We start from the raw sequence: 18,724 nt of genomic DNA on the forward strand, positions 1-18,724 counted from the left end.
CATTTGTTAAGAAAATTCTTCAAAATTTCCTTCACTTACCTCGTCCATCATTTTGTGCTGTCCCTTTACAACAACTTTGTGTAAACAAAAGGTGATAATTAATGCTCCCAAAAAACTGAATTTTAAATTGTGACTTTAGCAAGCCTCGTAAAAAAATAGATGAAAGTAAACAACATAATTGTATCATGAAATTACATCTTTGCAACTACTGAAAAGGGGTGAAAATGACCTCCGTCCTGATGGTTCTAGTTCGAATGTTGGTGTTTCTTATGTTAGCAGACTTTTTCTGTGTTTATTTACATTAAATGGTCTGCTGCTCCACTTGACAGTTCATTCTTAAATGCTGTGCCGATGTAGGGAAATAGTTTCAAAGAGGTTTTATTTACTGCAGGACGAGCCCACCACCGGGATGGACCCCAAAGCGCGACGCTTCCTGTGGGACTGCATCCTGAGCGTCATCAAAGAGGGACGCTCAGTCATCCTCACATCACACAGGTAAAACACTAATCCATCGATTTCTCTCTGACGGATCCACACCTGACCTGCGAAGATGGAGTCAAATTATTCTGATTCTTCACCAGGGGAAGCACAGCAACCAAATTATCCACAAATGAGTGTGAGGCATAAATATTGTAATTATAATTGATTGGTGTTACACTTTACTTGAAAGGTATTGTTTCCTGTGTGGCAGTTAATACTGGCTGCCAGAAACACATCGGCTGTTATAAAGCTTTCATGAAGCGTGAGGGCTTATTGACTGACTGGCGCCTTTTCTTTTTTTCCTTCATGAAAAGAGAAACTGTCAATATCAGTGAGTCTTTTCATTATCCAAGACTTCCTGGAGCAAAGTTAAGTTTCCTAAGTTTTTCTTCTGTGGTGTCTGGCCACCAGGTTTTTATTTATTTATTTATTTATTTATTTATTTTATTTATTTATTTTTTTTTTTAAATCCTCATTTTTGTGTGAAATTTAAAACCTGATGGCGCAAGTCAATATGGAACATTTAACAATTCGCTGCGTATTTATTTTGCAATTTCCCAAACTGATTCATTTGCGCTCCTGGCAGTGCATGTGAATAATCTGTGCTGCTGTTTCGTCTGGAATATATTATCCTCATTACATGTGTCGCCTTCATGGAGAAATGAAAGCATTTGTTGTCGTCCCGGGCAATGTGGCTGAGCTGCGTCCAATCGTCCATGGCATGACCAGGTGGCTGTGTTTTGTTAAGTGGCAAATTCACCAGGTTTTACAAAGTCATAATCCTAATTGCACCATTCCTCAGAAAGGCGTCACAGGTTTTCGCCTCACCTACAAATGGCTCCAGCAGAACACCGAAAGAGAAAAAATGAGATAATAAGAACTACAGATGGTCCCTTCTTCTGCCTCTAATTACCAAATTTGTCGTCCACTTAAGGTGTCAGTGTAGACATGTAGAAATGCACAAGCCCAAACTTTAACTGTGAGGGTGGAAAATGAGCGAAGATGTAAGTTGACGCAGTTTAAAATTGATTACCCTGGAATAACTACAAACTCCTAGCCTTGAGTGGAGCGCTTTTTAACAGATGAAAGAGATGGTACAATGTCTTCTTTTTAAGATGTTATCGACTCAAGTTTTGGGTATTTTTTTTTACTATTTCTCATTTGTGACGCCAGTGTTTTTCTTTCCACAGTATGGAGGAGTGTGAAGCCTTGTGCACACGGATGGCCATCATGGTAAATGGACGCTTCAAGTGTCTCGGGAGCATCCAGCATCTGAAGAACAGGTAAGGGGGTCTTTTTTTTTTTTTTTTGCCGCTAAGTACTAAGAAGACATAAAACAGTAAAAAAAACAAAAAAAGACAATCTTTGAAGTTCCTTGAGTTGAGATAAAAGAAGTCCCTGTCTCCCACCAAAGTGTTCTGTTATTTATATTGTATATATGAATAGCATAATCCCACGTATATTGGTAATAAAAGAATATACTAGTGGATTCAAGTTTTTCCAGAAAGAAAAAGAAAGCTTGTTTCTTTTATATGTATTGCTGCAACAAAGAAGAGCTGTGTAAGACTTTCACAAAGAAGAACATAATTCATATGAAACTATGCAAACTCCATACAGTTCTTCCTAAAGGTATTGTTCAGAATTTTGGTGCTCATACCATTAGCTTAGCTTAAAGCTGGATTGATTCTGGAGAAAGATTGTTGACATTTAGCTACTTAGCATATTGAGATAGTTAGCATGTGACAGGTTTCCAATCCTTCTTTACTGCCATCTTGTCATCATCATGCACAAGCTGTAACTTGCACAGGACACGTTTGAATGGTCAACACAAACACAAAACAGACAGCTAGTGGACTATGAGGAGATGAATTTGACCAAAACTGCATTAGAGTAGAACCTCATACTTCACCTTCAGCAATCGCATGTTCTCGCAGTTTGGTCTTGTGTGGATTTAACCAACCTGTAAAAGGAAGATGTCAGTAAGAGTGGTTTGTAGAGGCTCAAAGGTGGATTTGTTCCCATTCAACCCTGTCTCAAAAAGTCAGTGTTCGGTTAAGTGAGGTCCCTGGTTTCAGAAAATATGACGTTTTTGGAAGACACACTTACAATGCTGACTTGAAACTTGAAGCTCGATTAGGTTTAGGCAGCACAGCTACATGGTTATGTTTAGGTAAATATCATTTAGCATCTTCTTCATTTTCTTAACTACCAGGGTGACTAGTCCCACCCATCTAATCTGTGGTTTGTTGGCAAAAAAATGGAATCTGGTCGAAAATATGTCTCTAAATGTAACTGAGAATGCAGCTTAGTTGTATAAGAACGTCATTTTTTTTAGGCGGTTTGGTTGTCCTATTGGACAGAACCAGGCTGACTCTTCCCCTATTTACAGTTTTTATGCTAACCGAAACTAACCAGACATAAGAATGGTATCAGTCGTGTAACTTTTCAAAATATAGAACTGTTCCTTAACATTAGATGCATCTTGAGGAGCTTTTGCTTTTGTTTTCCACAAATCATCTTGTCGAAATATATCCACAATGAAAGCCAGTGCTGTCTATCAAGGCATCACGATAAAGGTGGCATTGTTCTTGGTATGTATCTCAATTTTGCATTTGTCTCTCCAGACACATAAATTCTGTTTCCACCAACCCGTCCTCATTCACAGCCGTAATAGGCTTTGTTCAAGTCTCTTAATGTGTTTTGCTACATCTCCATCACAGATATCCTCCCGCTGTTAACTCTTAGCACTCACGGTCCACTCTCTGATATTCATCTGACATTTCCCAAGGCCGGCACTTATGCCCCGAGCCCTGCATGTAACAGTGAGGCCAATCCATTACCTTAGGTACAGTCTGGTGACATTATTACCACCCCTTTGTGCGAGCTTGTAACAGGAAGGACATTCACCACATCCACACACGACAGGAATATGTTGCGGGTGGGAAGAGAGGGATCGATACACCTGGGATGAGGAGTGGAGCGGACCATTTTTCAAGTTGTGCAGGGGGATTAGGGGGGAGCAGCGGTGTCAAGGGTATTTCCCATCAAGAGCGTTAATGTCATATCACTGACTGCTCTTTTAGAGACAAAAAAGGTAGATTGTAGATAAAAAAGGAGTTGAGAGGCGAAGGACTAAAGGGGGAGAGCAATGTGCTAATCAGTCCCTCCCAGATGTTGGGGTAATTGGCAGATCCTCTGTGTCAATTACATCCTGTCGGTAGGGGCAGGAGCAGGGTGATGTAAATAATTTATGAACCACGCAGGAGGTATAGGATAGGAGGAGCAACCGACGGAGGGTTAACACATGTCCTACTTCACTCAACATGCTATCAGGTAAAAAGGGAACTCACAAGACAAGCACCGAGCATAAGAGGAGGCCAGATAAGAGTGACGTCTACACAGATTTTCACCGTGCTTATTTTAGATCTCGCACGGGCGACTTACAAACGCTATCGCTTCAGTTTCTCGCCACACGGTGAATAATTTCTAATTAAGCGTCCCTATCTCCACGGCGCCTCTGTGTAATTAATGTTTCATGAGGTGTGGGACCCTGTTAATGACTGAAAAGGCAATTAAGGAGTGTCTTCTCTGTTTTCTTTTCTCGTCGCTGTCCCGCCACATGTTTGTGCTGTCATGTTGTCCTCCCTCTTCTGCACCCCCACCACCTGAATCAGTGTTGTATAGATGCCTGCACATCCCAACTTTAATGAGAGAATGAATTTTCACAAAGGATGGGAAGGTTTCCATCAGACAGCAGGGGTTGAGGTAAAGGCAGGAGGCATTGCGATGGAGGCAGGTGGTGCACGCCATCGTCACAAAGCTTTGGGGGGGAGGTTGCTGCTTCTTCACCATCTCTTTTTCATCACAAGCCCCTGAAAAGAGTGCAGAATCTCACCGCGGGGGCAGCTCTCACATTTTGACCCCCTATTGCTCATATGTAATACATGCTCACCCTCCCACATTCCCCCCCCCCATTTACTACTACTCTCCTTCAAAAACCTCTCACCATATTACCCTTATTTATTCGTCCCTCCCTCTCCCTCTCCCTCTCTCTCTTTCTTTCTCTCTCGCTGCTCTTCCAGCTCCAGCCATCCAAGTCCTTGTTAGTGCTGCCCCCTTTAGTTCAGCCGTGACCGTGTCTTTATCCCTCAGATGCCCTTCTGCTGCTTTAACGCCACCGCTGTGTATCAATCAAGCCCCCAAATGGGCCAAAATAGCTCCATCAAACCACCAGAGAGGTGGTCTGCATTGTGAGAGAGGGGCTGAAGACTCTGTTTAGGGCAGCCATTTTAAGAAGCCCTCTTCATTATCTGTCTCCACGGCTGTTAAAAACATCCTTTTTACCTGTCCTGCTGCCAAGCCCTTCAAATCAATCACACTTCTAGGAATTTATGAAAGGCTGACAGAAGAGGGGAGAAATAAATAAGTAAAAATGCACAAGAGGCTGTAAATAGGGCTTTAGTATAGCAGTGTGGTGGTATGAAAGCTCCCAGGTGTTAAGTAAACCCAAATGAAGTGGAGGAACCAATAAAAATAGCTTCAAAGCTCCCCTATAATCTTGTCAGTTAGGAAGGACACCCACTAGCTGTTGCAGGATTTTTCACTGATTGATATCATTCATATCCCCGCTTCATAGAGTACCTGCGGTAAGTACACCCCACAGCCTGGAGTCTTATTTTCCTTGCTTAAGGCACGTCATGATATAAAAGTGGGATGTAAAATGCCTTTAATGCATTAAGGTAATGCGCTGTGGGCGCTGGAGAGTTTTTACAAGAGTGGTGTCTGAAAGTTTGGATCAATCCACCTGAAGTTGACGTTGAGAAGTCCAATAAACTCCTTTCCCACTCGCCCTGCGTCAGCTCTGCAGGTGTGCAATTAACTAAATAGTTTACTACTTTTAAGTGCATGTCACCCACCGAGATGGATGACAAAATAATTCTCTTTACGGTTTACAATGCATCAGCAGCATAGGTGTAATTAAGACTGCCAGAACACTGACAGACACAGATGGTGCACTGTATACATACTGTACATATCTGAGAGCTGTCTGCACTTAAATATACAACATCTTCAGCCTTGATAGCTGCTGTGAATCTTAATTTATGTGGGATTTTGATGCTTGTACAGGTACTGCTTTATCTTATTTTGTGCTTACAAGCAAAGTAAGTGTCTACATCTAGATTGGATGGTTCAAGGCCTAAAAACAACTGCTACATGTCCCTGTATTTTATTAGGTACATGTTGAACTATGCACTCTCAACAATCTATAGTAATAACTTTTACAGGCTAGATGATGGCCTTCATACAAGATTACTTTTGAAATGCAATATTGCACACAAACACCTTGTAAATACACTTTAAATCAATCAATAAAAACTAATGCTAAGGACAGATTACATGGCTTTATTTGAACAAGACAATCTTAACTAAAGGTTCTCTTACGAACTTTAACTCAATCCGAGATCAAGACTGAACTTTAATGCTTGTTTTATTGCTAGTTTCTTTTAAGGTCCAGTGTTGTACCCTTTTTGAGAAAAAATATCAGAGTCTCACATGTTCCCAAAATGTCTTTCAATTTGTCCAGCTCAAAATATTCCCAAAATGGTTTAAGTCATTATGACTGTAACTCCTGTCCATGCCCCTCTTCAGGAAGAAGACTCTCTCTGCCAACAAGAGTAAGTTAGTGTGCAAGAACAGGATTTTCCATCACCTTTATCTCTCTCTTCGAGTGATCATTTGACATGGAAATATCTCATATTTCAAAGCACATCGCTTGTTTTTTACTCGTGTTTGGCGAGTTTGTCAGACAACTACCAACAAAAGCAACAGCTTGGAAAACAAAGTGCTGGTTAAAATGTCATCTTAATGGGCTGGAATTCAGTAACTATTTTATACTGGTTTTCCTGTCTGACAACAGAAATATATGTAAATGAGAATTGTTTTATTGGGAATTCAGCTGTATTACAATGCTGTAGATGTGAGCACAGAGGGCAGGAGAGAAGCTAACAGATTTAACAGCAGTTGTGTTTAGGTTGAACTGAACCACAACAGGAAAACACAGTAAAAATCCTTGTTTGTTAGATTGAATTAAAGTTTCCACTACCTCTGAACATCCCTGGGTGGTACAGTTTCAAAGAGCTCTGACCTGTGGACATATCGTTGATCCTAACGTTAGCAGCAGAACACACTAACACGGAGTGCATGAGGACTCTCGTGTTCACTCCTGCAGCTAACAGCAGAACATTTGATGAGCTTTAGCTTTTCCCTTAGACGTTTTTTAAATAAGCAGAAGCTGCTCAAGAAAATAAATATACCTTGTGGACTGTGAGGTAGCTGCTTGTTCTAAAACGATTATCTAAAAGCAGTGCGGAGGTGGGATAATGCAAAGTCTGAACTAAACAACAGTTTGTTCTTAAGCTGGAACATAGCAGTTGAAGTTGGGAGGCTTCTAGTTGTGGAGGAGCTTTAAGAATAGCAAAGATGTCTTCATATATTTATAGGTTTTAGTGAACCACCTCAAGGTTTTTAACAACTACAACACACAATAAAAATGGATTTACATCTATTGTCACTTCTAAGCTTCATAATTAAAGACCCAGTTCTTGACTGAGCATCCATAATGTGCTGAAAAGTAACTTGTTGCAGTTTGAAGGCGCACAACCCGCATTAGCTAGGTTTCTCCGGTCTTAATTTTAGATATGAGGACACAGTGCATCCATCATGTGGTCTGTTGGCACACAAACAAGGGTATTTGCGCATAAGCATACTGGCGGCATGATGCACATTCCTGCCAACAGCTTCACACGATTACACTGATTGGTAGTTGGTGGTGTTAGATGCCAAGTATGCAGAAATATGCAGGGAGGAGGAATGTTAGCGAGCAGACGAGGATACAAACAATGCATATTTAAAAGACATTACGGTGTTTTTTTCTTTGTGTTTGCCTGGCGCTTTCATTTTTCCAAAGCGTCCTCACATTGCACCGTTGTCCTTCACTGGTTCCATTCATGTGTCCACCCGTCCATCCCTCCGTCCTCACCCCGCTGCCTCCGCCTGGAGCTCTGTTAGCTCCCCCTCCAGGAACTGACGAAGTTTTTTGGATGACTTCCTGCCTGATCAAAGCACCAGACCACCCAAACCACACTGTGACCTCTTGCCCCGCGTCCGCCCTCCCTCCCGCGGACACAAATACAAGGTTTGGCAGTGGTGAGGGTGACCTTTCCCGACTCCCTCAGAAGAAGGAAGGCAGCTGAATTATTTTCTGCCTGTCATGCCCTTATCTGTGTCTGCCTGTTGTTTGTTTTAAATTACATGGAAGAACGACTTTCCAGCGGACCGGGCTAGAGCGGAGGATTGAGGCAGAATAATGAAAATGAAGAAGAGAACTGCACTGCCATGCTATGTTGAGCTGCTGTATCATATCTGTAATGTAAAATATTACGAAAGGATTAGCTGTGACAATGTGGCGCAGTCATGACTATAAATATAATCCATTCATTATGTTCTCTGAGGCTGTATTCAACCCCGAGTTACAGAGATCTTGCTTTCTGTTTCTAAATCTCCAGTTAACAGCTAATTAATTGCTTCAGACATGCTGTTGTTGTGACCACACTGAGCAGTGCAGCCTCTGATATCCAAGCTTACCTTTTCCTGCACAGGAAGAGTTTATTTGAGGAGAGCCGAGACAGACAGTGTATCAAAGATGAAAGAAATTGCCTTGTTGTGAATACAGAAGCGGAGTAAAAATGATGAATATGAAGGAATGATATTTCTCCCCAAGTGCTGCCTGAAGCCCCCATGTTGCTGCGGCAAGAAAGGAAATAAAAGTGAGGCAGGCAGGCAGGCAGAGGGAATGAGGGGAAGCTAATTGATAAGCCCTTTTACTGTCACTGACAAGCAGCATTTCATTACCCACGTACGCCCCAAACTCGCCAAACCTGCTCGCCACAATGCTTCCTCGCCTTATTGGATTTTTGCAAGAATGTTTTTGCATCTTGGCTGAGCTTGACAGTCCTTGGACAAAGGATATTTCCTGAGCCGGCAGCTATAATAAACACAAGGGGATTATGGTCATTGACTTGATTGGATGATGAATTAAGCTTGATGTGTAGGGATGGCTGTGATGTTGTGCTTCTGGTGTTTGATTACCGACTGCATAGTCTGTTGCATCTCATAAAAATCATCAAATATTGTCCGGCTTTACACGACAAGAGATGTGTTCTGGCTGTACTTAATATAAAATGTATGCTTTATTTATGGAAGATGCTGCGACTTGTGCAATCCATATCCAAGCTTATATTTGCCATGTTGCTGTGTGTTGTGGTGTGTCTCTTGACGGTAACAGCCATGTTGATCTTTGACATAATGTAGTAGAAGCCTATATTAAGAAAAATGGTGTTCCGATTAGTCTGCAGCCCAACAATAACGGCTGTTGAAGGCTGCTAGTATCTACGTTGCTGTTAAATGTTGTAAAACCCAGTATATACAATGGTTTTTATTAATAACTAATCTTGTAGTAGCAGGATTCTAATGCCGTGTGCCTCATGCTCAGCTTTATCGTGATCCACAGTGGCCTTCTGCTTACACTTCTCTAGAGTAGCAGAACACGGTGATATTGTGCTGTTTGTACACAGCGATTGTGCAGAAAATATGAATTATATATTTTGTTTCAACAAGAATATAGCACCCAGAATAAAACGGCTCAGAATTTTTCCAATTTGGGCTCCAAATGTACCAATTTTTAACAGGAACTTTTGGGGATAGATTCACAGTTACAGTCTGTGCGTGAAGCACCTGCCCAAGATAAGTGTGTGTTTCCACGACTTTTATCAAAAACTGTGAATCACCAAACAGTACTCTTGAAACTTCTCTGTTAAAACAAAACCTACTAAATAAATTCTGTTTCTCATTCTGTTAATTAACTGCTGTATGTTTGTATATTTTAACACGGTCCATTGTACGCGATTCACTGGTGTATTTACATATACATTAACAAATTGCAATACTGTCTGTTTGTTTGTAATGTTAGGAGAGACTGAAATGATTTCACAAAGTTGGAACAGTTTCATAGATTAAAAAATCTGTAAATTCTCTTTTATTTCAGCTCAGTAATTTTAAAGTGAAAGACATATAAGTTTAAAAAATATATCAAGATTTAACATTTTTAATGAGTTATTATGAGTGTAGTTAAATCATTAACAGAAAAGTTTGTCTAAATCTATATTGTTGTAGCTATGGCATTGAGAAGAAAAAGAAAGATTGACAGTATGTGAACCATAAACTAACAGAAAGGGTTTTTTTGTTGCAATGAGCTGCCAGTACTTTTTTTTTCTTATTTTATGAATTTATTTATCATTTGCAGTCTTTGCGCTGTAGATGCACCATTAAATATTAACACACTTCCATATTTTATTCATATTTGTTATATATAGATGAACACAATATTTTTACTATTGTACTGTACAACAATAATTTAAAGAAAATTTCATGTTTTTCAGTATTTATTAAAAAGCTGAAAATGTTTTGTATAGATACACCATTAAATATTAGAAAATGTATTTTTTATTGTTGGTACGCCATTCATTTATAGAAAATACGTGTTTTTCACTATAGGTGAAAGCTGATATGAAGAAAATGTGCAGTTTTTTTACGATAGACACACCATTAAAAAATTATTTCTGGATCATTGGCATTAAAAATAGAGCAAGAGAGAATTCTATTCTTCAGTGTAGATACACCATTAAATAGTAGCAAATTCCCATTTTATTATAGGTTTACCATTATTTAACAGGGAAAAAATACCAGTAAATAGAGGAAATGTGTTGTTTTTTATTGTGGACACGCTGTTAATTAACAGAAAATGTCTGTTACAGGAGAAAGTTTGCATAATAAGCTGTCAGTAGTTGTTCTGTTCCTTCACAAATTTATTCCTTAGAGGGTACAGTAAAGCAGAACTGCTTCGTTTCGTAGCAAGACTGGGTACACTGTGAATTATTATTTAGAACCACTGAAGGGTTGTCCAGGCGCTGACGTGCTGTTACTCGCAGGCCACACAGAGTAGTATCCACGTGATGTGTACCACATAATATGTCTTCGAGTTTCATGGGGATGCTTTTGATCACCCGTAGTGTGCAGCCCCTGAGGAGATCACAGTGCAGGCACAGTTCTCAGATCCTCCCTGTAGGACGGAGGCTGATGTTGTGGATGGACAGCATGTTACCGGGACCATAGCATCGCAATATGTGCATTAACCCAATCCTTGCTGCACATTGTCTGTTTGAAGTGACCATTAAATAAGCGTCCCCCGTGTGCGGTTTGTTCCACTATTTCTGCACTGTGGCAGTTCAACTTCAAACAGTCATGTATTAAACTGAAGGGACTGTGCTGCCAATGAGATTCTCTGAGATTGTACTTCACTTCCTCTCACACTCCCTCAGGGATCGTGTAGGCCTGCAGTTTATTCACCATATCTCTAATTGCCACTGAGGGAGCCTCTGACTCTCGGTGCTAGCCACAATGGACGTTTCCATGAGTAAATCCAACATTAGGGAATTAATTAGCCAGAAAACAATGGGTCATAAGAGTGCTAACGACAGAATAACAAGACACAGAGTTTTATTTGGTGCTCACCAGACGTAACGCTCATTCGGGAAGATCCAGAATGCTAATTAGCTTCAGAGCTTAGCGGTGGCCCGTTTTCATCCGTGACTATCTTTTATGTTCAGGAATTTGTTCATGTTGTAAAATTTTATCATTTTCAAAAATGGGGATTGTTCAATGGAGCATTTACTTTGTGCGACTCTGCATGAAAAGTTTTTATGCTAAAGTTTTTTTATGTTCAGAATATTAAAGTAGCAATAATTTTTTATTACTTGATTGCAATTTGATGGCAGTTAAACAAGGTGGCACATTAACAACCTTATCCATTACTGTTAGCAAAAATTCGACAATTCAGACACCGACAATACACTTTAGATACTGAATAATGAAGCTCCTTTTTCTCTGTTTTGGTCTCCACCATTTATGTCCCAGATGATATCTGTTAAATTCAAAGGTAAAATGTTGACTGTAAAAAAGCAAAAAAAAAAAAAAAAAGATAAATTAACAAAAATAAAACAAGGCAAAACTGTACATAATGTCCAGATCAAAAATACGTATTTTTACAAATAGTTACTAGTTGTTTTTGTTTTAGTGACCATAAAATTGCATTTTTTTATTGTATTTAATTCTGCTAAAAATCTCATTATCTTACACATATATATTGTAAGAACAGTTTTTAAACATTACCATGTACAGTTTTTTTTCTGGCACCCTTGCTGCTATATTTTCCGTTTTTTTTTTTTTTTTTGTAAGTGCAAATAATTGGAATACATGGGGAAAAATGCAAACTTCACATATTATAGATTTTACAGCAGACATTTTTCACTTGTTTCCTATTTGCACATCCTGCAGTTCAGCCCAGAGGTCAGTCAATTTTCATCACATGACAGTTGGTAGTAGCTAAGTCACTAGTGATAGAATCTGTGAGGCCAAACTAATCGTCGTTGGTCAATTTGAATGAGAAAATTTTATTAAATATTCTGTTTTTAAGCTACACTTTGGTTACATTTTCTGACTGATGATTAGTTTAAAGACCGTTGGAAAGTTTACAATCAGAGAATTGTCTCTGTTTTGACAGTTTCTGGCTAATAAATGGTGTAATTTGGGAATTGTTTTTTTTTAAGATAACATGCCTTTCAGCAAATCCAGCAGCTGTTTTTGGGGTACAAATGATAAAATCTTCCACGGGTTATTAATCTCTATGGCAGCATGCAGTATTGAAATTAAGTTTTTCTTGTTCAACCTTGTTAATGCTTCACTCGAACCTTCTTTGTTTTCTAAGCTGTCCTGCTTTATTTACATAGAGGCTGTCTTACAGTTAGTACAGATGATTTTGCTTTTACCTGCTCTTATTTGAACCAGAAAAGTTTATCCATTATCTATCAAATAATACTTGTATTGTTGACATCGAGTTGCTTTTGCTCTCAGCTGCTTGTGATGCATCTGCTCCTACAGCTCACCACATCCAGGAAGCTTAGAATATTTAATTTTGTCTGTTTCTTCCACTACACCACCCTGTTATCCATCACACAGTGTTATTACCACAAGAGAAAATCATTTAAATGACCAGGCATGAGCTGTTAAATGCCCGTTTGCAATTCTTTTTTCGTACTTTATGGTTAATAGCGGCCCCTCTTCCAGATTCGGTGACGGCTACACGGTGATCGTGAGGGTCGGTGGTTCACGTCCTGCTCTGAAACCAGTCGAGGACTTTCTCCAAGTGAACTTTCCAGGCAGCGTTTTGAAGGAGAAGCATCACAACACTCTGCAGTATCAGCTGCCGTACACTCAGGGAGCTTTGACCAGCATCTTCAACCTGTTCACCAGCCATCAGCAGAGGCTCCACATCGAGGACTACTCAGTGTCTCAGACAACCCTGGATCAGGTGAGGCCACAAAAATTCTGCATGTTACAACCTCTTAACTGAGTTGTCCCCTGTTTTATTTCTTTTTTTTTATTTCTTGTGTTAATTTTTACTTTGCTTTCGTTATTCTCAAGAAAAGTCAAGTCCAAGCAAAATTTTTGCTGCACACCGCTATTTCTTCACCCCTTCAAATGATGCAAGAATAAAAATGTGTGGCGAAGGATATTACATATGAGCTACTAAACCATGAGCACTATACAGTATTGATGAGTTTAGCTTCAGCTGAGATTTGTGGAGTCTACCCATATACTTTCTACATAACATCACCCTGGGAGCCCTTCTTCTCTTGGTATTTATTACAGCAAAATGTGGCACATATTGAATGAAACTGCATGATTTGACCTTTCCAACAATCCCAATTGTTACCCTTGTATTATGAATTATTAGCAAGAAAAATAATGTTGAATTTACATTAAATTTAAGGATCTTCATAGAGCTGCACGTCCATCCCCGCCCTCATTACTCTGATTTGAAGTTTGTAATGCAGTTATTGCATTATGAATATCACAAGAAAGAGCAGATCAAACTTCTGAAAAGTCATAACTGAATAATATTCTTCTCTTGTTTTCACATCCTGCTTCTTGGTTGAAGACGTCCTCGTTGTTTCATAACATAGGTCAACAACAGCAGAACTCATCCTTTCTGATGATAATACTTGTGTAATTGCTGCATCATCTTCAACATACAGCTGAGATGTGCAACATTTCTTCTACACAGCCTGCAGTTCAACCGAGAAGTCCTTTTGCTCAACAAAGTCACTAATGGTTTCACAGTTGCATCAAACAAGGCAGAAATTTTACTTTTTTCTGCTTAGACTAATTTATTATTGGCAATTTTTTTGAACGAGACCTATCGTGTGAAGTGGATTTCATGAAATATTTAATGCAGTTTTGGTTAAGTTTTCGAATAGAACACCATGTCACAGTTCAGTAGTTTCAAGGACTGTTTGAAAGCTCTGCAAAGTAACCTAATTTAAATTCTTTGCTTTTCAGCTGTATAACTTGCTGTCACTTTCACCTTGAAGTTACCACAAAATTCTGTGACTCATCTCCGACATAGATCTGACATTATTTCCAACTTTATAGTAAAAATCAACACTCAATAATGGATTTCTTTTTTATTTCAATGCTTTAAGATTGTGCAAGAAGGAAACAATGATTCAAGACACTCCACCTCAGAGAATAAAATCACAGTCATTTCTGTTTCACATAATAGTGGCTCTGGTATTGACTGATTCCAGACAATCTCACTTGTATATTTATGGAAAGGTATGTCTACTGGAAGCATTTTGTGGTGAGGTACATGTAAAGATGTAACAATTTCATAATAAGAAATATGTTTTATCTGTGATATAAAGGCTAATATACACTGCCTGTCCAAAAAAAAGAAAAAGTCGGCACTTGGATTTAATTAAGTAAATAGGTAAGAGCCTTCCATTGGATAATTACTGCAGTGATGAATATGTTTCATCTGCAATAACTTATTTAACCCTAGCTGATGCAGTGAGGAGCCTCTCATTTCTTAAACCACCGTGTCGGTAGACTTATCCTGTGGTCATGGAAAGGATGTTAATCTGTTTGAGAAGGGTCAAATTATTGGCCTGCTTCAAGCAAAGAAAACATCGAAGGAGATTGCTCAAACTACTAAGATCAGGTTAAGAACCGTCCAACACATTATTAAAACCTGGAAGGATAGTGGTGAACCATCATCTTCAAGGAACAAATATGGTCGGAGCAAACTCTTCGATGATTGTAGGAAATCAACAGTAGAATTCACAGCTGTGTTTAATAGTGAAAGTAAGAGCATTTCCACATGCATAATGTGAAGGAAACTCAAGGGATTGGGACTAAACAGCTGTGTAGCTGTGAGAAACCCACTGATCAGTGAGGCTAATCAGAATAAGAGGCTTCAATTTGCTAGGTAGCATAAAGACTGGACTCTGGAGCACTGAAAGAAAGTCATGTGGTCTGATGAATCCAGATTCACCCTGTTCCAAAGTGATGGGGGCATCAGACAATCACACATGGGTTGTCCTCCACAGAGTCCAGACCTCAGCCCCACTGAGAATCTTTGGGATGTGCTGGAGAAGACTTTGCGCAGTGGTCCGACTCTCCCATCATCAGTATAATATCTTGGTAGAAAATTAATGCATCTCTGGACAGACATAAATGTTGTGACATTGCAGAAGCTTATCGAAACGATGGTACGGCGAATGTGTGTCGTTCTCAGAGCTAAAGGTGGTCCAATGAAATATTAGAATGTGCAACTTTTTTTTTGGATGGGCAGTGTATAAGATATGCAAGAAATATAACAAACGATGGAATATGTGGTTAGCCTCAACTGTTCTGAAAATGAACAAGTTTCAGCATGTATGAATCGGCCTTATAATGACCACAATAAGAGCTTGAATGTAAAGGTAGTGAGATTGCCCTGAAAATAGCCCTGTAGGGTTCTGGGGTTAACAGAGGGATGGATGTGAAAGGAAGGCAGCACTCTGAGGCTGGTACATATTCATGGTGTAATAATATTCATTTCTGAGGTTTTATAGTGAAACTGCTGCTCCACACTTGAGGCTGCTTATCAAGTTTATTCAGCTAAATTTGTGTAACTCTTTCAATGTTTGAATTTATTTGACCTTTTTTTTATTTGTTTTTCAACATCTAAGTTTGAGGCTCAGATATGTAAGCAGCTCTACAACTACACTATACATCCATACGAGAGATCCTCTGTTATTTAAGCGGAGCATTATTAATACTAGAGTCTCTCTGAAACCACTCGAGGAAGATGTTTGTTCTGACACAAGTGGAGCTGAGTATAGAAGTGGATTTGTTTAATAATGTGCGTGATTGTGCTCGAGAGCAAAGCATCAGTTTTAGCTAGATTGAGCTTTCAGCAGGAGAGACCATTTTTTTCCAGATTTCTCTTTTGACTGTAAATCTGATCCTACTGTAATTCAGCGTAGTGGCAGCTGGGTTTAACGGATCATTAGGTCATCAATCAATGCATTCAGCATTTTAAGTGCTCTCATTTAATGCAGGCCTGCTCGGTGCAGAATAAGATTTAAAGATCCAGTGTTGTCTACACATTGTTGTCTGCCATTTAGGCTGTCAGACTGACCAATGAGGTCTAACACCGAGTTTGTATGGCCAAGATAGTTCAGCCGCCAGCTCCCTGTATTGATCTCAAATCTGGACTGATATATACAAAGCTCCCACAGCCAATTTCTTTTTTTTATATTCGAGCAGCAGATTGGTGAGATAAGTCGTGCACAGTGTGGACCGGCTTCACCTTGTGTTTTCCTCAGAGACCTGATGCAATCAGCCGCTCAGTGGTGAGTACCAGTGTGTCTGGTCCTGCAAACCCACCATTAGCTCAGCGGCAGATGACCAGGTGGGAGGTGAGGATGACCTCCGAGGGGTCCGCAAAGGTCATCACTCCACTCCAACGTAGAGAGGGGGGAAATAAGACTCTTGTTCCGTCTAAAAAACAGACAGAAGTGGATGAAGTGAGCTGTCTGTGCATTCATTTACACGGTATCGCTACTGTATCTGAATCAATGTAAAGCACTGATTCATGGGATACAGGACACAACATTTCCTACATAGAACATGATAAAAATGAATAAAGTAACAACTGGTTAAAACGTCGCATGTAAAGAAATTTTGCATGCACGTGACATTATTTTCATATTTGTTCTAATGTGTCCATCCTCAGCAAGCAGACACGTAATCAAACTGCAAAAAAAGTGTTCAAAAATTCTGTTAATGTCTTCATTTAACTATAAAATGAATGCCATATCAAACAATACATAAATGGAAGTTTAAATTATTTTATCCCATAAAATATTATTTTACATTTTATTCAAAATCTTAAATAAATCAGGAAATATTGTAGTCAGTTTGGTGGATAAAACAGTGCGACACATGGCCTAGTAAGTTTGGCTTTTTTTAAAAATTATTTTAAACAAACAGGTTACAGCAACATCATCTTCACATTATTCTAACCTTAGTTAATACCTGTTGAAAAAAACAACACAAACAACAAAGACATTTTAGTATAGGCTATAGACGTAGATAATTACTGAGGGTAAACAAACAAATTGGCTTCTGTGTAGCACACAAGCAAATATAAAATTTTGTAAACTGTCAAATGTCAACACCATCAGGTTTGGTGTATGACGGAGTTCACAGGTGATCTAAAAAGCTATTTTGCAGTGATACCATGTTATTGTCATTGTCTTTGTTAAGTTAAACATACATTTACATATAAAATAAAAGCCAAATTAAACAGTACATAAATTGAACTTTAAATTATGTTTCCATACTATATTTGTAATCAAAAATGTGTCCGCACTTTGTGTCAACACTGTGAGATTTATGAAAAATACTGAATGAATTGGGATTAATTTGATACTGTAGTTCAGACTGTAGGAGTAGCTAATTATTGAGGGGAAAAAATGGCACCAGGGTACAACAAATGGATAAGGTCAGGAAGTATCAGATTTTGTTAGCTGTGTCAGACGGCAACACCATCAGATTTGGGAAAAAAAATACAATTTGAAACCAACAGTGTTGAAATAACTTCAGTCACAGCTTTTATGCAGCAATTGCATTATTCTAATCTTAGTTAATTCATCACCGTGACATAAAATTTGACATTAGGCTTGTAGAGGTCGCTAGTTATTAAGGGGGGAAACAAAACACGTGGATCAAATGAAAAATGTAAAATTTTGTCAACTGCATCAGACTTCAGGTTTGGTGTTAGATGAAGTTGACATGATCCCAGCAATGTCATGTTATTTTTGAATGCAAGAAAATATCCCAATGTTATTTCATTCTCTCTATTTACTTACATATACATTTACATACATGTAAGGGCAGATTTAGACTCTGTTGGACACACTTCATTTTGTTGTGTGGTGGTCCTTGTATACCATGGGAATTCCATTGCTGTTTATGGAAATTTCTTTTTATTTCCCTGTAATGTTTGAGTGAAATATGCCCTTAGGGGGTAACTGTCCTCCCACTACAGCTGTAACTTTTGGTGTAAACTCACAGATCAGTGTTGTTTTTCCACCGAACTACAACTTTCACTTTTGCCTATTTCCTCTTTTAACTTTTGAGTCGACTCGCCCCATATTCTGCACTGGTCAATATTTACCAGATCAGAGACAGTAGATAAATCATACTAGGAGTATTAAAACACAAAGGGGGAGGGCTGGAGAACCTGCACAGACCCAGACAGTCACCTTTCAGCTGGTGATTTATAGAGAAGAGCCTTGACCTATAGTATAACACCCGACTTGCACTACAATTAATATTGATCCACGCAGCCTGCAGCTCAGCCGCTAATGCTGATGGCCGAGACAGTGCAGAGCAAAATTTGAAAGGAAAATGTGACTTTTCTACTGTCTTTTAGGGAGCAGATTGTGTGGTAGGAATGTGAAAAGCCCGCTGCTTTGTGTGAGTGTGGACGTCGTCAGGAAAGTAATAGAAGAGATGACCTTTCTGATCCAAAATATGTTAAAAAGCAAAGGCCAGAGCTTTTATGCTTGGGTTTAGTCACACCACTTGCATGAACCTCATTCTCAATTGCACCAAAAAAAAAGAGATAATAGTAGATAAGATGTCGAACATAGTGATGTAGTTAGCAGAAATATGTATTTAAATTCATCAAAGTGACAGAAATACGACTCAAAAATGCTATTTTTGCTCCCTGCTT

General features: G+C 39.1%; 1 protein-coding gene across 1 annotated transcript in view; it reads left to right on the plus strand.

Moving 5' to 3' along the window:
* The window catches only part of LOC111565691 (phospholipid-transporting ATPase ABCA1-like), a 197,552-nt gene that overhangs the window by 171,562 nt on the left and 7,266 nt on the right, over nucleotides 1-18,724 (plus strand). Inside the window, exons 47-49 of the mRNA XM_023265879.3 lie at nucleotides 392-495; nucleotides 1,671-1,763; nucleotides 12,721-12,964. Coding sequence (XP_023121647.2) covers nucleotides 392-495; nucleotides 1,671-1,763; nucleotides 12,721-12,964 — 441 coding nt within the window. The remainder of the gene's footprint in view (nucleotides 1-391; nucleotides 496-1,670; nucleotides 1,764-12,720; nucleotides 12,965-18,724) is intronic.

Source organism: Amphiprion ocellaris, chromosome 23 (genome assembly GCF_022539595.1).
Source record: "Amphiprion ocellaris isolate individual 3 ecotype Okinawa chromosome 23, ASM2253959v1, whole genome shotgun sequence".
In the NCBI taxonomy this organism is placed as follows: domain Eukaryota; kingdom Metazoa; phylum Chordata; class Actinopteri; family Pomacentridae; genus Amphiprion; species Amphiprion ocellaris.